The sequence below is a fragment of the Cetorhinus maximus genome, chromosome 3 (genome assembly GCF_964194155.1).
Source record: "Cetorhinus maximus chromosome 3, sCetMax3.hap1.1, whole genome shotgun sequence".
Taxonomy (NCBI): Eukaryota; Metazoa; Chordata; class Chondrichthyes; order Lamniformes; family Cetorhinidae; genus Cetorhinus; species Cetorhinus maximus.
The window spans coordinates 187,880,563-187,897,836 of record NC_135881.1 but is presented as its reverse complement, the minus strand read 5'-3'; the positions used below and the strand labels follow the sequence as shown (position 1 = coordinate 187,897,836).

Here is a 17,274-nt window from a genome sequence, read left to right as displayed (position 1 = left end):
TGATATATCTGGGGCACTTTGTTTTCTTCCTTTCTGTAAATTGAAGTGAATGAATTTCCTATTGTTACGACACTTAAGGATCCATTGCTGACAATACTTATTTGAAATGAATGTTTCAGGCTCCATAATAGTTATGACCAAGTGAAGCAGAAGAATTAAATCCATGATTTTGATTGTTTTATTTGTGGACTTACACTGTCTTCCCTTCCTCTGTAACTGCCGTATAAATACATGTAGCTGAAGGTACTTTGTGCACTACAAGATCCCATGGATGACTGTGAGGTAGAGAGTCATCTTGGGTCTCATCTAACAGCTCAGTGGCTCTCTGTACAGCCTCATAGAATTGTATCTGGCAGGTTGTTGCTGTCGGCAGAAATGGGGATTCAAAGTTATTCAATAGTTTTAGAACTTCTAAAAACATTTGAGAGCTATTGATGTTTTTAAAAATGCTCAAAGGACTTTAAAGGAATTTAAAACCAGTTCCTGCTGACAAAGGGGAATTGGGTTCTTGTGTCAAGGATTCCCATACTGTATTGAATATTGACATCTGCTACCTATTGTACCCAACATTTAACCATCCAGGACTATTGAGCTGCCACCTCCCATGGTCACTGTAGCTCCCCCTCCCATCATCCAGGGCCTTGTGTCCCCTTTTCTCTGGTCCTACTGGAAGACGTAATTTTACTTTAATAACACTTATTTTTGCTCAAATGGTCCTAGTGGGGATTTGTAGGCAAAAGCTCAGTCATTTGAGAGGCATGTGAATGTTGTGATGAGAGAATTGTAGGTTTCTAAGGAAGGATGAACTGGATATGCCAAATTGCAACCCTGATTGTATGTATCTTTCTGATCTTTGTACGATCTTATGCTGACGTGTGTTGTCCTGATTGCTGCGCTGATAATTGGAGGTTGAGAGGACACTGGAGAGTATGTACACACATGAGCTTAACTTCTGGGACTCGGATTTAAATGGTTACAGAATTCTATTGTTGACAGTTTTAATATCAAAAAATAAGAATATGTTGTTGGAACACCAAAACCAGTTTAGTCACAAGATTCATAACCAATTACCAATGTTAGCCACCGATCCATCCCAGCAGCTAACTATGAAAGAACCTGTTGATGCTGCCTTTTAATGTTGTACATTTAAACTCAATGCAGGGCTCAAAGCAGTGACTTATAGGAGCAGGGAGAATGTTAGAGTTTGATTCCTGTTTGTATACGGATATCTCAAGATCTTCATTGGCGCCTATGCCGGCTCTACTCCCCCAGATTATGTAGAGAATTTTCGAATTGGTAAAGGCTGACAAGTCACAGGTTAAATTAACTTTCCTGCCTGGAGAGATGCTAAGGTACTTCCCTTTCTGCCCATTCTCTTCAATCATTGGTCACAAATCAGTTTATGTGAGGTTTGCCAAATCAATTTGTGTGTGTTTTGCCTTCAGTACATGTTCAATCTTTTTGATTTTGGTCAAGTAGAAATCTGCAAATGGGAAGTATGTAAATAGACTAGAGCTTGGATCAGTATGGGCAGCTTTGAATAGACAATAATGGTATGAAAGTATGAACCCAGAAAAAGGCTGGTTTTAAGGTTTGTGGCAATATTGAACATGTTATCAAGTTTCTTTTATATATTTCCTGAAGAAGCTTATTATCTTCCCTGAGTCTGCTGCTGTCCAGAGTAGAAGAAAGCTTTATGGCACAGCAGGAGGCCTCCTGGTCCATTGTGACTATGTCAAGCAAGCAGGAGCCATCTAGTCTCCCCCACCTTCCATCTCTTGGTTTCTAGCCCTGTACGTTCCAGAATCTCAAGTGCAGATCCAAGTGCTTAAATGTGATGAGGCTTTATGCCTCAACTGCCCTTTCAGGTTCCAGACCCCCACAATCCTTTGGGTGAAAAATATTCTCAGCTCCCCTCTTTTTTAATTAATTTATTATCAATTACTTTAAATCTATGTCCCTATAAATTGTCTAAATTTCAGGGAACACAAAGCCCTGTTCTTAATAGCAGATTCTGCTAGTCCACATTGGTGATATTGTGTGTATTAATACTTGGTTACACTCCTGTGTCCTTAGGGGCTGTGACTAATGCTAAGTTCTTAAGAAGATGTCTCTGTCTGCATTTATGTTGTCACATTTGAATTTGTTTTATGCAGTGATATGACTGAGAATTTTTTTTCTGTTCCTTTCCTGAAGCTAATTAATAAGGGGTGTGGTTTTTCAGGCGCTCGTGGTCCTGTAGCATTTTTCTCAGTGTCATTTTGCAAGTTCACTTGTTTAATTTTAGACAGTGATTGCCATCAGGCTACTGAGCCATCCAGTATCCACGTTTGATCCCAATTATCACTTCACATAATGCCCCCACATGTGCACTCTGCAGCAAGTGTCATGGTAGTGAGCAGGGACCCAAGCTGGTACTCTTCTTTGCCAGTCCAGGAATGTAAATAGGATGTGGACGTCACCGTCAAGGCCAGCGTTTATTGCCCTAATTGCCCTTAAACTGAGCAACTTGCCATTTCCGAGGTCAGTTAAGAGCCAGCCACATTGCTGTGGTCTGTAATCACATGGAAGCCAGACCAAGTAAGGATGGCAGATTTCTTTCCCTAAAGGGACAATGGTGTACCAGCTGGTTTTTACAACAATCGATGGTAGTTTCATGGTCACCATTAGTGAGACTAGTTTTCAGTTCCAGATTTTATTAATTGAATTTACATTCCACCAGCTCCCATGATGGGATTTGAACCTGTGTCCCCAGAGCATTATCCTAGGCCTCTGGAATACGAGTCCAGTGACAGTACCGCTACGCCACCATCACCCTTTAAACAACATCAGTAATAATATTCTTGCTGAAAACAATTCAACACAGGCAAGGGATTGAAACTAGGACTCTGCTAGTCTGTATGATTCAGTGCCATGCCAAAATGAGCTGACTATCTGAAGTATCAGTATTGTATTTCATTTCATATTCTTCTATGACACTTGCCATGCCAAATTGTGGCATGAACAAGAGATCAACAAATTAAAGCATGTAAATATCAAGTTATCCTTGCTATTACTGTATTATAAATGCCTAGTTCATGGTTCATAATATTTTAGGGGTAATTTTTAGTTCTGTTAAGATAAATGTTTAACTGTAGAAAATGGGCTAAATGCAACTAAAGCCCAGAGCAGCTTGAAGACTATTACACTTAAAAGGTTGGGGCCATGTTAAGAGGTTCACAGCTAGAAAGGTTAGATCATAAAACAGCAGATGGGCTTTCTCAGCAGGAGAATTGGATGGGAAGTATCCACACTGCTTGCAAAGAAATGCAACTCAGAGAGTTGTTTTGTTTTGGGAGTTTGAGTTACTATTTGTTTAAAAGCATTCAGTGAGCCCCAGAAGTTTACATAGTTATGGAGATGGATGCAGCATCTTAAGAAGGTTCTTGGGTTTCTATTTATCTCTGTGTGCCGGGGGAGAGTGAGTGTTTGATAACAGGGGAAAAGGCCATACAGAAAAGGTGCTGCTGTTAGGCTCCAGGCAGCAAAAGTGTTGCTGTTAGCTGGACCTGTGTAGTTGGGGCTCAGGAGAAGTCCCAGGAGCCTTTTGATAGCTCCGTACAGTTAGGGCTCAGGAGAAGTCCTGGGGAGCTGAGAAGGTGGCAGAAGGTCACTGGCTGGATGCTGGAAAGGATTAGGGTCTAGAAGAAGCCCTGGGAGCTATTTATAACTTGATGTAGGTGAGGCGATTGGAGGTTGGCGAAATCCAGGACAGTGCCAGCCCAGTGAAGCTAGCTGGCTATTAAAGAGCTGAAATTATGCCAGTAAGTAGAAGCTGGAGTGCAGGCTCAAATCCAGGGGGACAGAGTCTCGGGAGATGAGGTTGAAACCCTGCAAGGTGTGCAGTCATTGAGACTGTTCGAGTTGGAGCAGCTTTGAGGGAATTCAGAGACTTGATTTTTGAAAGTAAAAGTTTGGAGCCCCTCGTGAGGCTGCCAGAGTTTTAACGAGATTGGTTGGCTCACAGTATTTACGAACATCTGGGTATCTGGGTGGATTGCTGAGAAATCCATGGGATGTGTCTTGGCCGCATTTGCTATTTATTGTGCTGTGTAGTGTGTTCAACCACAGTTTGCTGTCAATTCACATGTATCTTATATTAAACCTGAATGTTGGAGCATAAGATAGATGTTGTAAATTGTTTATCTTTCTGACCTTGTATAATAAAGTTACTTTGTTCAAAACCTGTGGCATCTTGTGGCTTTATTCTCTAGGAAAGTGTCTTGAATCTCAAACCTGGTTTGAAGTAGACAAAACATTATTGGTCCCTAACTGGATCATACCAACTGGCAAAGGATCATAACTGTTAATTAGTGCTAATCATGTGACAGCCCACTTATACAGTTGAATTTTTTCCCCTTTTCTATTTTTTCCAATTATTGTTTCCATATTAATTTCCCCCTTTCAATCTTGTTATAGTAATATATTGCCTCATGGCCTTTGTTACCTTCAGACTTGACCAATCCAACACACTCCTGGCTGGACTCTCACTTTTTACCCTCATAAACTTGAGTTTGTCCAAAACTCTACTGCCCGTGTATTACCTTGTACAAAACCCTGTTCATCCATCCTCCCTGTGCTCACCGACCTACGTCATTCCTGGTTAAGCAACACTTTGATTTTAAAAATCTCATTCTTGTATTCAACCTGCTCCGTGGGCTCACCCCTCCCTACCTTTGTAATCTCCTCTAGCCCTGCAATCCTCTGAAATATCTGTGCTCCACTAATTGTGGCCTCTTAAGCATCGCAGTCCAAGCTCCTGGTCATCTATCCTAATATCTCCTTATATGGCCCAGTGTCAAACTTCGTTTGATAACATTCCTAGAAAGCACATTGGGACTTTTTACCGTGTTGGAGGTGCTATATATGCAAGTTGCTGTTCTGATATGATTAATAAAAGTTGTCAATATTGTTTTCGCTGTTTTTTTTCCCAATGCCTTTGCTCTTCCTTACTCCCTCGTTGTTTGGTTTGGTACAATGTGAAGCTAAACTTTAAAAATTGGACATCAAAGGCACTTCAGAAATTTACCTACAGCAGATTCTCTCTAACATTAGCAGAATGTGAATAAGACAGCCTATTCTCTCAAAATTGGATGATGGCAGGATTGAATCACCATGAACTGTTCTAGCTCATTGATAAAGAATGGCCAGTTTGACAGCGTACTGGAGCTGCTGGTACCAATGGAATCAGATCCACTGTAGGCAGCATCTGGCTACATTGTTTGCGTTGTTCTTCATTCCTCCTTTCCCTTTTTGGTTCTTCTTCTCCTTGCAGCTATTAATGCTTGCAGTGGGCATTGAGGGGTATATTCCTGAAGTGTCTTTTTTTTGGATCCTAGGCTGAGAATGTTGCCAAGTAATTTTGGTCATTGGAGGTGACCAAACCAATCCTGAATTTCTGTTGACAACCATACGTTGCCACATTCCTGCAGAGGTCACTGGATAATAGTTAGGAGCAACAACCTAGGCTGATGTTTTCACCCTGCTCCCCAACCCAAGGCATTGAGATTATTTATGTGTCACAACAGCAAATCAGCCATCTCAATGTGGATGAAGGTCAAATTTGGGACCTTCTGATCGACCAGGCCTAATGGTACACCAGACATGTCTTTGCCCACGTAATTTGAAAAGCCCCAAGCACTTTACACCCGAACTCCATCACATTTTTTTTCAGTGGAGGAGAGTTACTAAAGAGGAATGGGAACAGGAAGCTGTGAATGCCATTGAGTTTCTATTGAATTAGCTATATTAAAATACTATATAAATTATACTTTTCGTTAGCTACCTTCTGTATTATTCATTTCTTTTTACTGTAGGCCTAGACATCCAAGGGTCGAATTTATAAACTCATTGACAAAGAAATGCTCAGAACTTGATGAGGATGATGAAGCTGTTTTGAATCTCATCGCAAAGTGTGGCTGGGATTTGAACAAACCCGCCGGAATCACAGGTTCAGCCAAAAGTGCTCCCGAGGCCAAGCTACATAACTTGCAGGGTAAGGATATTATGAAATGTATTTTCATTGTCATATAAAAAATAGACTTCAGCGTTTTGTTAAAGATATAGCTTGATACCTTCGTTCGTTCTGTAACACCACAGAAGGGATAAAAACTAATTTAGCTCATTGAAGTTATGTCCTGATATATTTTGTGGTGATTAGTCGGTCATTTGTTGCTGGGCAATTGCTTTACAAGAGCTAAGCAATATGAAAAAGGTAGATTCCTTCAGCATTGGGAATTTCCTGTTGCTGTAAATAAGAAGCATTATATGTATCTAAGAAGTGAGGTAAGTGCATGAGGGGAAAAGGCTTGGAATGATATGTTGATACGATGAGATGAAGGAAGGTGGGAGGAAACTGGTGTGAAGTATAAACACTGGCAGAGATCTGTTGGGTCAATTGGCCTGTTTCTGTGCGGTAAAAGTCAATGAACTGAAAGTGTTTCTCTGATTAGAATGTGATGAAATGCCCCTCAGAACATAATTTAATGTTAAGATGTTTTTGTTACATTGGAAACTCCAATGATGGATTTTGTTGCATGCATTTGAATGTGCATTTTTTGTGGAGTGAGATTGGGGAGATGCAGCACAATGAGCAAATAAATTACTTTTTGAATGACAAAGGGAGGGATCAAAGTTTGTTTTTGCACCATGAAATCTTTGACTGAACAGAGCTGATGATCAGTGACTGTTCTTCAAGCAATGAAGACTTATCCAAGGCTAAATGCAAGGCCACATGGTGATGGAAGACGATCGTCATTAAAATTTAGGTTAATGTTTTCAGTTACAACTCACCAAATTTTTGGCATGGTTACAATTCTGTGTAATTAACAGAGTTTATGTATATAGGTCACTTTAGAAGACTTTAACTGTTTTCAACAAAATATTTCATTTTAAAAACTGATTTGAAAGCACAGGATGTCATGAGAGCTATGACAAAATAAGATGTCTGTCCCTTACTTGCACAGTTTCAGAACGGCTAGGGTTCAAATGGAAGCCGTCACTTGTTACCAAATTCTTTGGAAAAAACTTAGGAAATGTGAGTCATCTGTAAGGCCATGCCATTTTGATTACTTTTGAACTAAGTTAGGATGCAGAGATCAGCTATTGGCAAAAATTGAATTGCACATGATCAAAGTGTTATTAGCAGCTATTCCCCAACACGAGATGACAATGGCAAACCCATCCCTGTGGACCCTGCAAAGTTCTTCTTACTAACTTCTGGGGACTTGTGCCAAAATTGGGAGAGCTGTCACAACTAATGGAACAGATCTAAGCTCTGCAGTTCTCCATATCCAGTTGTGAATTCTGGTGGAGGAGGAGGCTCCACAACTATTCCCATGCTCAATGATAGGGGAGCCCAGCACAGCAGTGTACAACACAAAGTTGAAGTACTTGCAACAATCTTCAGCCGAGTGGATGATCCATCTTGGCTTCCTCCTGAGGCCTCCAGCATTACAGAAGACGGTCTTCAGGCAGTTAGATTCACTCCACATGGTATCAAGAAACATCTGAAGACCCTGATAACATTCTGGCAATTGTACTGAAGATTTCTGCTGCAGAACTAGCCCCGGCCCTAGCCAAGCTGTTCCAATATAGCTATAACACTGACATGTATCCGGCTATGTAGAAAATTTCCTAGATATGTCCAGTCCACTAAAAGCAGGACAAATCCAACCCAGCCAATTACTGCCCTTTCAGTTTCAATTATCAGCAAAGTGGTGGAAGGGGTCATCAACAGTGCTATCATTTGGCACTTACACAGCAATAGGTTGCTCATTGACACTCAGTTTGGGTTCTGCCAGGGCCACTCAGCTCCTGGCTTCATTACAGCCTTGGTTCAAACATGGACAAAAGAGCTGAACTCCTGAGGTGGGATGAAATTGCCTGCCCTGGACATCAAGGCAGCATTTGACCAAGTGTGGCATCAAGGAGCCTGGCAAGAATGAACTCAGTGTGAATCAGGGGAAAACTCTTCACTGGATGGAGTCATACTCAGCACAAAGGAAGATTGTTTGTGGTCAATCATCTCAGTCCCAGGATGTTGCTGCAGGAGTTGGTCAGGGTAGTGTTCTAGGCCCAAACATCTTCAGCTGTTTCATCAATGACCTTCCCTCCATCATAAGGTCAGAAGTGGGGATGTTTGCTGATGATTGCTCAATGTTCAGGACAATACACAACTCCTCAGACATTGAAGCAGTCTTTGTCCATGTGCATCATGACTGAGACAACATTCAGGCTAGGGCTAATGCCTGGCAAGAAACATTGACACCACACAAGTGCCAAGCAATGGCATTTCAACAAGAGACAATATAACCATCTCACCTTGCCGTTCAATGGCATTGTCATTGTTGAATCCCCCTTTATCAAATCCTGGGGATAACCGCTGACTGGAAACTGAACTGGACCAACCATATAAATATTGTGGCTACAAGACCAGGTCAGAGGCAGGGAGTTCTGCAGCGTGTAACTCATCTCCTGATTCCCCAAAGCCTGTCCATCATCTATAATGCACAAGTCAGCAGTGTGATGGAATACTCTCCACTTGTCTGGATGAGTACAATTCTAACAGCACTCAAAGAGCTTGATGCCACCCAGGACACAGCGGGCTGCTTGATTGGAACCCCAGCCACCACCTTCAACATTCATTCCCACCACCACTGATGCACAGTGGCAGCAGTGTGTACGATCTACAAGATGCACTGCAGCAACTCACCAAGGCTCCTTCAACAGCACCTTCCAAACCCATGACTTCTACCACCAAGAATGACGAGGGCAGCAGATATCTGGGAACACCACCACCTGTAAGTTTCCCCCCCCGAAAGCTACACATGATCTTGGAACTATATCGTCGTTTCTTCACTATTGCTGGCTCAAAATCCTGGAACTCCCTTCCTAACAGCACTCTGGGTGTACCTATACCACATAATTGCAGCAGCTCAAGACGGCGCTCACTACCAACTTCTGGAGGGCAAATAGGGACAGGCAATAAATATTGGCCTAACTAGCCCCACCCACATCTCGTGAACGAATAAATAAAAGAAAAACACATTAAAATTGAGCATGCAAAAAATAACAGCTTCCATAAGCAGATCCCATTCCCTGCACATGTAAGCTTTTACCCTGGTGTACACAAGTGTGGGGGGAGGGTAATGTGCTGAAGGACTAACTAGTTTGCAGAGGAGACCATTTGGGATGCCAGCATACACTACTGTATCACAATGTTAGATCATGTTCAAACAACTTGCAGATTTCACGTCAAGAAGCATGGATGGTTGGAAGTAGAGATATCATAACAAACCAGCAGTACATTATTTGACTTCATTAAATATCAGCTTACAAAAATAATAAAGCCTGAATCTTTAGAAGTTAATTTCATTTTTTGAACTATCTGACTGATCAGTGCTGAAGACTTTGGGACCCCTCCAGATTGTTTCTGTTGAAGATGAGCTGTCAAATCAAAGATCCTGGGAACAGCCCATGGTTCTAGGCTCTTTCTGAGCTTCCACAGGCAGGCTTCCTTTGAAATTCGTTATTTCCTTACAATAGTGAGGCAACTAAGATCTTATCCCTTTCTCCTGCTGAATAGATAAGATGTGAGCTGCAATCCCAAAGTTGCAGCGCAAGGCCAAAACTTTGAATACCTTGGATTTCTTTCATGTCTTTGTTAGTGTAATTAACTGCTGAATGCAGAAGACAAGGTCATTTAGCCAGATGGCTCCCATGTAGATGGGGATACCTCCTAGATGGTTTTCTGTATTTTCACTTCGTTACCAGGCAAAGGACTTCTGCTAAATATAATTGAAGTCAGTTTTAAAGCCTATTGCAGAACTTTTCATGTTTGATGGAACTACACTCGCATCACATTTTGAACCCAGATGATGTGCTTATTTGCATTCTGTGCAATAATTCCCTACTATTGTGTCTCTAATTGACGGTTGACAGCTCTGGCTTCAGAAGTCTTGGGGCTGAATAAGTTCTGGAATTTTCCCACAGTCTTCCAGGAAATTTGAACTTGGTGAATGAGATTCACATTGCAGCTGGAAGGTCCAAAGTTCACAGTGACACAAATCTACCCTTTCATCACAGAAATCTTGATGCTATCAGACTCTTAATCTTTAAAAGGGCCTTTAATTTCTCATAGATTACTTTAATTTCTGTTTTTTTTAATTTTGAGCCTATCTTTTTGTAATATGTATCTTCCATATTGGGCCAAATCTTCCCAGGAATGGCAATCCCCGTTAAATTGCCACTCCACTCCTATTTTTTTTTTACACAGCATTGGAGCTGCTCATTTCTTGCCTGGACTTCCAAACCAGGCTTCTTCAGAAATGCAGAGCTTTCCTGTACTCAGAGCCCTTCTTCGTAAGACGGGATCGTCGGGGTAAAGCAAGCCACGTCCCCTTTTTTACAGCACTGGCTGCCATATTCTGGCAAGTCTTCATTCAATAAAACACTGAAAAGCTTTGGGACATTTAAGTAGGGTGGCAGGATGGGTATGGTGCCAGCTGGGTAGGGTGGCAAGGTGGTAGGTGTTATTCACAATAAGTGCTTGTCATGGAAGAATAAGTCCAAAGCTAGTCTTTTACCTCAAGCTGGTTTATTCTCAAGACAGCTCTTCAGTGCAGCAGATTTTGCCCGTCCCTTCCACACCAGAGTGTCACAGCTGTACCCATTTGCGCTATTTTGATAGGTAAACCAATGCCCATCACCTGTTTTAACAAGTAGATGTCTTAACAATGTAATTGCTATGCAATGTAATTGCCATTTACATTGAATAGAGGTCGGAGAGGAGTCAGTAGGGGAGGTGGTCAGTGGGGAGTCGGGGGTGTCAGTTGTATAGATACCCAGGAGTTAGATATGGTTTCTTCCTGTCTAACATTTCCTGCATAACTATTCTGTAAGTGAGTCAGAACCCTTTGAAGCCTCTGACTCTAACTCAGAGTTGGAGACTTTCTTCAGAGGCTTCCGGATTCCGAGGAATTGCCCAGCGGAAGTTGAAACCTCTCTGGCAATTCCCACAGAGTTCTTGCATTGGGACTTTCGAGGAGACCCCCAGCACATCTTTCAGGGTACCCCCGGGATACAAATATGCGGAGACTGGAAGATCTGGGCCGTAGTCATTAACATATAAATACATTTGACTTAGCTCTGGCCTGGAAGCAATGTTCTGACCATGATTTTTTTGCCCTTTGGAAGAAGCAGGAGAACATAGTGAATATCACATGTAATTTTCAGCCTCCTCTGTATTGCAATTGGAATAACATTTTAATGCTGACCAGTCACAGGGTTCAGATCATAGAACATCCATTCTGCTTATGGAAACCATCTTTTACCAATATACATAAGAGAAGAATTTGATTGGCCAAAGGGAATATGCTGGCAGGCAGTGATGTCAAGGGTGGAGGGTGAAAGGCTGAACTGTAATAAATACCTGACACAAATCCAAAACAAAGAGTGGGTCGCACTAATCAAAGGGACAGTCATAGGAAGAATGAATATCTCAAAGGAACAAAGCTGGATGTTTTGTTGCTTTTCCAGTATTAGCACAAAGATAAACCTAAAAGACTGCCTACTAAATTTATTTTCTATTTTCCCCTTCCTTCTCTAGCACTCTAAATAGGTGGTAAATGCCTGTGACTGATTTATTCCCAGTTTCTCATGAGTGCTGCTTTGTATCCTAATCTACAGGGTACACACCATTGGTAATGGCAACATCGCCTGGAAATTTCTTCTGTCTCCCAGCAGGAATATGTCTAAAGTTCATCTGATGCCTCATCACAATTGAGACTCATTATTGAATGGGTGGGGGGGTTTAAACCAGTGTGCACCATTTAGTGGTAATTCAGTGTGCTGCACTATCACTGCTGTTTCTTTCCATAAAGTGAAATGTGTAAAAGATTAAATTCACAAACTGCTACATCCTTCTTTGTCACTAATAGTGTGAATTGAAGCAAGAGATTAAAGACGACCAGTTAGACCTCGATTTGACAAGATTTTAGTCAATGAGATGTCTGATTAATTACTCTTGACATGAACTAACATTTGGTGCATCATATACAGTGGAAAATCTGCAATGTGACTCTCTTTGGCATTGTTCCCTCACAAACCAGCATTCTTGCTCACATTTTTTGCACAGTTTGGCTTCATTGAAATTTTGCTAAGAAAACCCCACACAAAGGAGGAAATACTGACCTTCATCTGTTATCATGTGGCAGAAACAATCATGAAGTTTGGGATTTAAAAAAAAAAATTTGTTAGTATAATCCCTCTATTTTCAAATATTTTCATGGTCACCCAGTTTTGTTTATGAACAGTGATTGAAATGAGAGGAGAATAGCATACTCTGTCTAGGTGTCATTCTGAATAGTTCAGGTTAGGTGCTGTCTGTCCCTTGCACTGTGAAAAAGCACCTGGTTACCCATGGCTGAAGTAGGGAACCCAACAGTGTGGGGAATCAAAAAAAGTTGCATTTCCCCATTCCATGGCATTGGAATTTCTTGCTGCTACCCAGTCAGCTGTTGTGCTGTAAGAGAATATCATCATAAAGGAAGCATTTGTTTTCTTCCAATTTTCTTCACTCCCTCTTTCCTGTGAAGATGTTGGCCGACTCACTGGGGTACAGCTCTGAGAAGCTGTTGCCCTTCGATAACCTCATTCATGTGTGAATTTTGAAAGTGAGTTTTGGCATCTGCATACTTCCAGTATGTATCTGTTTATTAGACCTGCTCCCTAGCCCTGTAGCACCAGAACTGTGGCCCCAGGTGAGATCAGTTAAATGACTGTGGATTGGAAATTGAAGTTGCTCATTTGTATGGCTAACAGAAACATTATGTGGAATATTCTCACCTTAGTCCCAGCTGGAATGGTAGGATCATTTTTGGGTTGTGAACCCAACTCACTGATTTGCGTGCCTGGCTGTTGCTCTTTCCCAGACCAAACCAATTAGTATCCTGATCTGGGCTTCCCAAATAACCAAGGAGGGCAGGGAGGTAAATGTATCTATTCTGTCAGAGAAATGGTTTCTAATTAAACGGAACATGGCATGGGTTACAAGGGCTTGTCAGCAATTTGAGGCTGCAGCAAACACAAGAATGGAGAGGATACCTGCAAAGGCTGCCCCACTTCCCCACCCTGCCTCTGCCCTACCCCCAGGTGTCTCATTTTAACTTGGAGATCCTCCTGCAGGCACTGAGAGACTGCACTGAGTGCTCCTAAGGACTGAGGGAAGAAGAAAACTTCTCCAACCAAGCAGGCGTAGATGAGTGATCAGCAGAAGTCCAGTCCCTTCAACCTGGAGACAGTGCACCAAGCGAATCTCAGACCTCAGGAGGGCATGATGGATGAGTGGTAAAATACAACATTTTAGTTCCACACTTTGACTTGCTCAGTGTGCTCCTGCACAGCAATTCTCAGGTTAGTACACCTTGCAGCTTCATTCATTCCTCTTCCTGCAGCCAACACTTGCACTCACCCACAGCCTCTTACCCTTTCGAATCCATGCCTCACAGTCACCCACGCAGTCACCCACATGTCCTTCCCTCCTCTCTCTTCACATGCCATCAAACACTCAGGTCTTTCTGTTCTCTCCCCTTGCAGCAGAAGAGAAAACACTACTTGGTGAGAGGCGATGATGGCTTGGGTGGTTGTAGAATGGCCCTCCAGTGACTATCACCTTGTCGGCCATTAACAATGCATGCTCACCTGGTGCACTTGAAAGGAGGTTTTGTTCCCGGCTGTTGCAGTGTCAGCCACTACCTGCCATGAGAGCCTGAGTGTCCGTAGGCACTGTTGCACAGACATGTTGCAAGCTGATCCTCAACCTGTAGGGCCTGTGTTGGGGATCTTGCCTCCTTCCCAGCTTGGCCTCACTGTCCATCCCCTCTGCCCTATCGCGGGGCATGCATTTGAGGAGAAGGCAGCCGGTGCTGCTGCTTGTTTTGCTCCTGCTGTTTCTGGAGATGTTCTTGGTGGTTTGGCCTCTGCTCTTTCCCTCAGCAGAGGTGGAAGGTGCAGCTGCATATGCTGCTCCCATGCTATGGTGAAGGCTGGTAGCAGGGAAGTGCAGATGAAGATGGATGAAGTGCTAGACAGGTAACATGCCTTCCAAGAAGTTGGCAGTCACTTTTCATGCAGCAATAGCACTCTCTGAGAGAAGTGCTTTGAACAGCAGTCTCACCTGGCCATGGCTGGAGCTGTTCAGCGTAACTGATCAAATCGTTCCCAGCTTGCCAGTTTCACCAAACGAGCTCTTCCAGGTGATCTTCTCCTTGGTGTCCCTGGCAAGTTGTTAACTGGTTGGCAAACAGGCCTCCTGTCCGGGAAACCCAGGATTCTGGGTTAAAACAGGTCTTAACTGCCTACCTAAATAGCTGAACTGCTTAATTTAATTAGTGAGAGATCCAAAGAGGTTCCCTGCTCGCCTTAAGTCCCATCCCAAATTGTTGGATAAGCTGAAATAGGGCAGGATGACACCAGGATCCCAATACAACATCAATTTCGGGGACTTTCCCAGTCCACAAACACTGGAACTTGCCTCCACTGGCGGGACAAAATTCTGCCTGTTATCTCTGAGCCATGAAGACAGCTTCTTAATATTTTTAGTTATTAGTTTTCAAAAATAGAGCAGGCAATTTCATGAGCCAGAGGTTGGATTTCTGCTTTTTAGAGACCAGTAGCACCTTTAAAGTAGAAAATGGCCCTAAAGTTCTTAGAGATGTAATTAGACAAAAGTTAACTTTGAGTCAAAGGGGAGGTATCAAGATGGATCAGAGGTAGATTTTAGGGTGTCTTAAAGGAGTAGAAAGAGGTTTATGAAGGAGCTTCTAGAACATGGTGACTGAAGATACAGACATCAGCGATCAAATCAAGAGTGAGGGGCTGCCCAGTGGGTCAGTCAGAGAAATGTGGACTTCTGAGTGGCGTAGTCGGGCTGCGCTGGAGTTAATTCCACAAGTACGGAGAGGTAAGGTTTTGAATGAAGGGATTTAAACATCAGGATGAGAATTTTAAACTGGGGAGCAAGGCCTGACGCAGGACAGTTTTGGGTGAGCTGACATTTATGGAGGGTGGACGATGGGAGGTCAGCCAGGAGAGCACTGGAATTGTCAAGTACATAGGTGACAAAATTATGGCCTGAGAGTCTACGGCCAGGATTTTCCAGCCCCACCTGCCGCCGGCAGAGGGAGGGGGGCGGGGGGGGCAAGAAAATCCCAGCCTGTAGGTTGAGTAACTACCTTGGTGTGTCAGCATAACCACAAATGTACAAAACTAGAAACCAGATTTTATTTCTGGTCTATGTTCGGTTATCAGATTTAGACAGATGTTAATTTTTGGTGCTGCAATTGGTCTGGGCTTGGAGGGCAAAGGGCTGCAAGGGAGGGACTGACTATAGTGACCCTCCCTGGAAAGTCTGATATCTGGTGAAGACAACATTAGACTTGGATTGGTATCCCTTTATTTTTAAAGAAAGAGCCTATTGCCAGTCCCTGCCTGTGCTCTATACTAGTGACTTGGATGATTTTATGGAAAGCTGTTGGCATCAGTGGAACTGTGTCCCTGCATAGGTCAATGCTGTTGGAAGAAAAAAGCTTGCATTTATATAGCACCTTTCATGAACTTAGGATGTCCCAGAAATAGAGTACTTTTGAAACGCAATCACTATTACAATGTTTGAAATTTGGCAGCCAATTTGTGTACAGTAATGTTCCATAAACAGTGGTGAGCTAATTGCTAGATAATCTGGTTTTTAGTGATAATGGTTGAGTGTTAAATATTGACCAGGACACAAAGGAGAACTCCCCTGCTCTTTCAAAATAGCACCATGGGGTCTTTTATGTCCCCCTGAGAGGGTACATGGAACCTCAGTTTAATGTCTCATCTGAACCTGTACCTCCTACAGTGGAGTATGTCATTACTACTGTGCTGGAGTGTCAGCTTAGGTTCTGTGCGCAAGTCCCTAGAAAGCAACCAGGACACACAACCTTCCAGCTCAAAGGCAGGAGTTTTAAGAGCACTTGAGCGTCAGTTGGCACAGTTGGAGAAAAGTGCAGAAGATTGGGAAATAAAGCGAGTCCATTAAGTTGTGGACGGAGAGAAGGCAGTCTTATCCAAAGAAAATATGCAAAATTGACCAGTGTGTCTTATTTTAGTGTCAGTTGCTGTGAAGCTTATCAGCACTTGCTGTTGTAAGGAGTGGAAAAATAATTGAGACACCATGTATTTAAGAATGTTGCATGCTATGCTGAGGCTCTTTCCTCACAGTAAGTAGACTGTTAAGTCATGCCAGTAAGGAAAGGCACATCTGATATCATTGCATACAACAGCACTTGAGTTTGAGATGTTCTAATTACATCTAAGAAAATTAATATGTCAGTTGTGAAACTAATATAAGGAGATTGCACATTACATTCTATTCTCCTGGCATGCATAGAAAGTGCTTTCAAAAGGTTGATTTTTAGTATCCATTGCTCTACCATGTATTATTTTTCATTACTGCAGTAGTTTTTTGATTACAATACAGGTATAGCACCTCAAATCTGGTTGTCCGAAAACCGGACACTTCTATAATGTTCCATGCATTGATTTTAATTGAATAAAATTTTTAAAATAAACTTACCTGGACAAGGCTAGGCCCTGTATTGGTGCGGTGTGGCACCGGACTAGTTATGGGCTTTACCACTTCACGCACTGCTCTCCAGGCAACCCTTGACCCCACCCAACCTGACTTGAACCGAACTGCACTCTGCCAGAACCGCCCAACCCAAAATCCAGCAATATCTGAAATCTGGCACGGCCTGGGTCCTGAGGTTGCCAGATTTGAGGTACTGTACTGGTACCTTAATCACATTGAAAGCGTACAAGATGCAGTATATGTAGTTCAGCGATAAGTGAGGCTTACAGTTTGGCTGGGCCTATGGACGATATCTGGACTAACTCTGGAGAACAATATTAGTATTTTGCTGTACTTTCTCGCTGAGTCATTGTTTAGTGGGTTTTATTTCTGCCACTGCAAAGAAATCACATTGATACAATGAAATTCACAACCTCGGAACGTCTCAAAGTACTTCCCTGTTAATGAAATACTGAACTGGAACGGCAACGTTACTGTTTATAGCTGCTGACCTGCTGACGGAAATGGGACGACCACTTTACACACAAGATCCCACATGCAGTAATGTGATAATGATCAGATAATCTATTTCAGTGATGTTGGTTGAAGAATAAATATTGGCCAAG

General features: G+C 42.5%; 1 protein-coding gene across 2 annotated transcripts in view; it reads left to right on the top strand.

Annotated features, from left to right (window-relative positions):
- cep72 (centrosomal protein 72) overlaps window positions 1-17,274 on the top strand; it is a 151,462-nt gene that overhangs the window by 55,483 nt on the left and 78,705 nt on the right. For both annotated transcript variants that reach the window (XM_078539453.1, XM_078539452.1), the window contains one exon: window positions 5,856-6,034. In XM_078539453.1, the coding sequence (XP_078395579.1) occupies window positions 5,856-6,034 (179 nt within the window). The remainder of the gene's footprint in view (window positions 1-5,855; window positions 6,035-17,274) is intronic.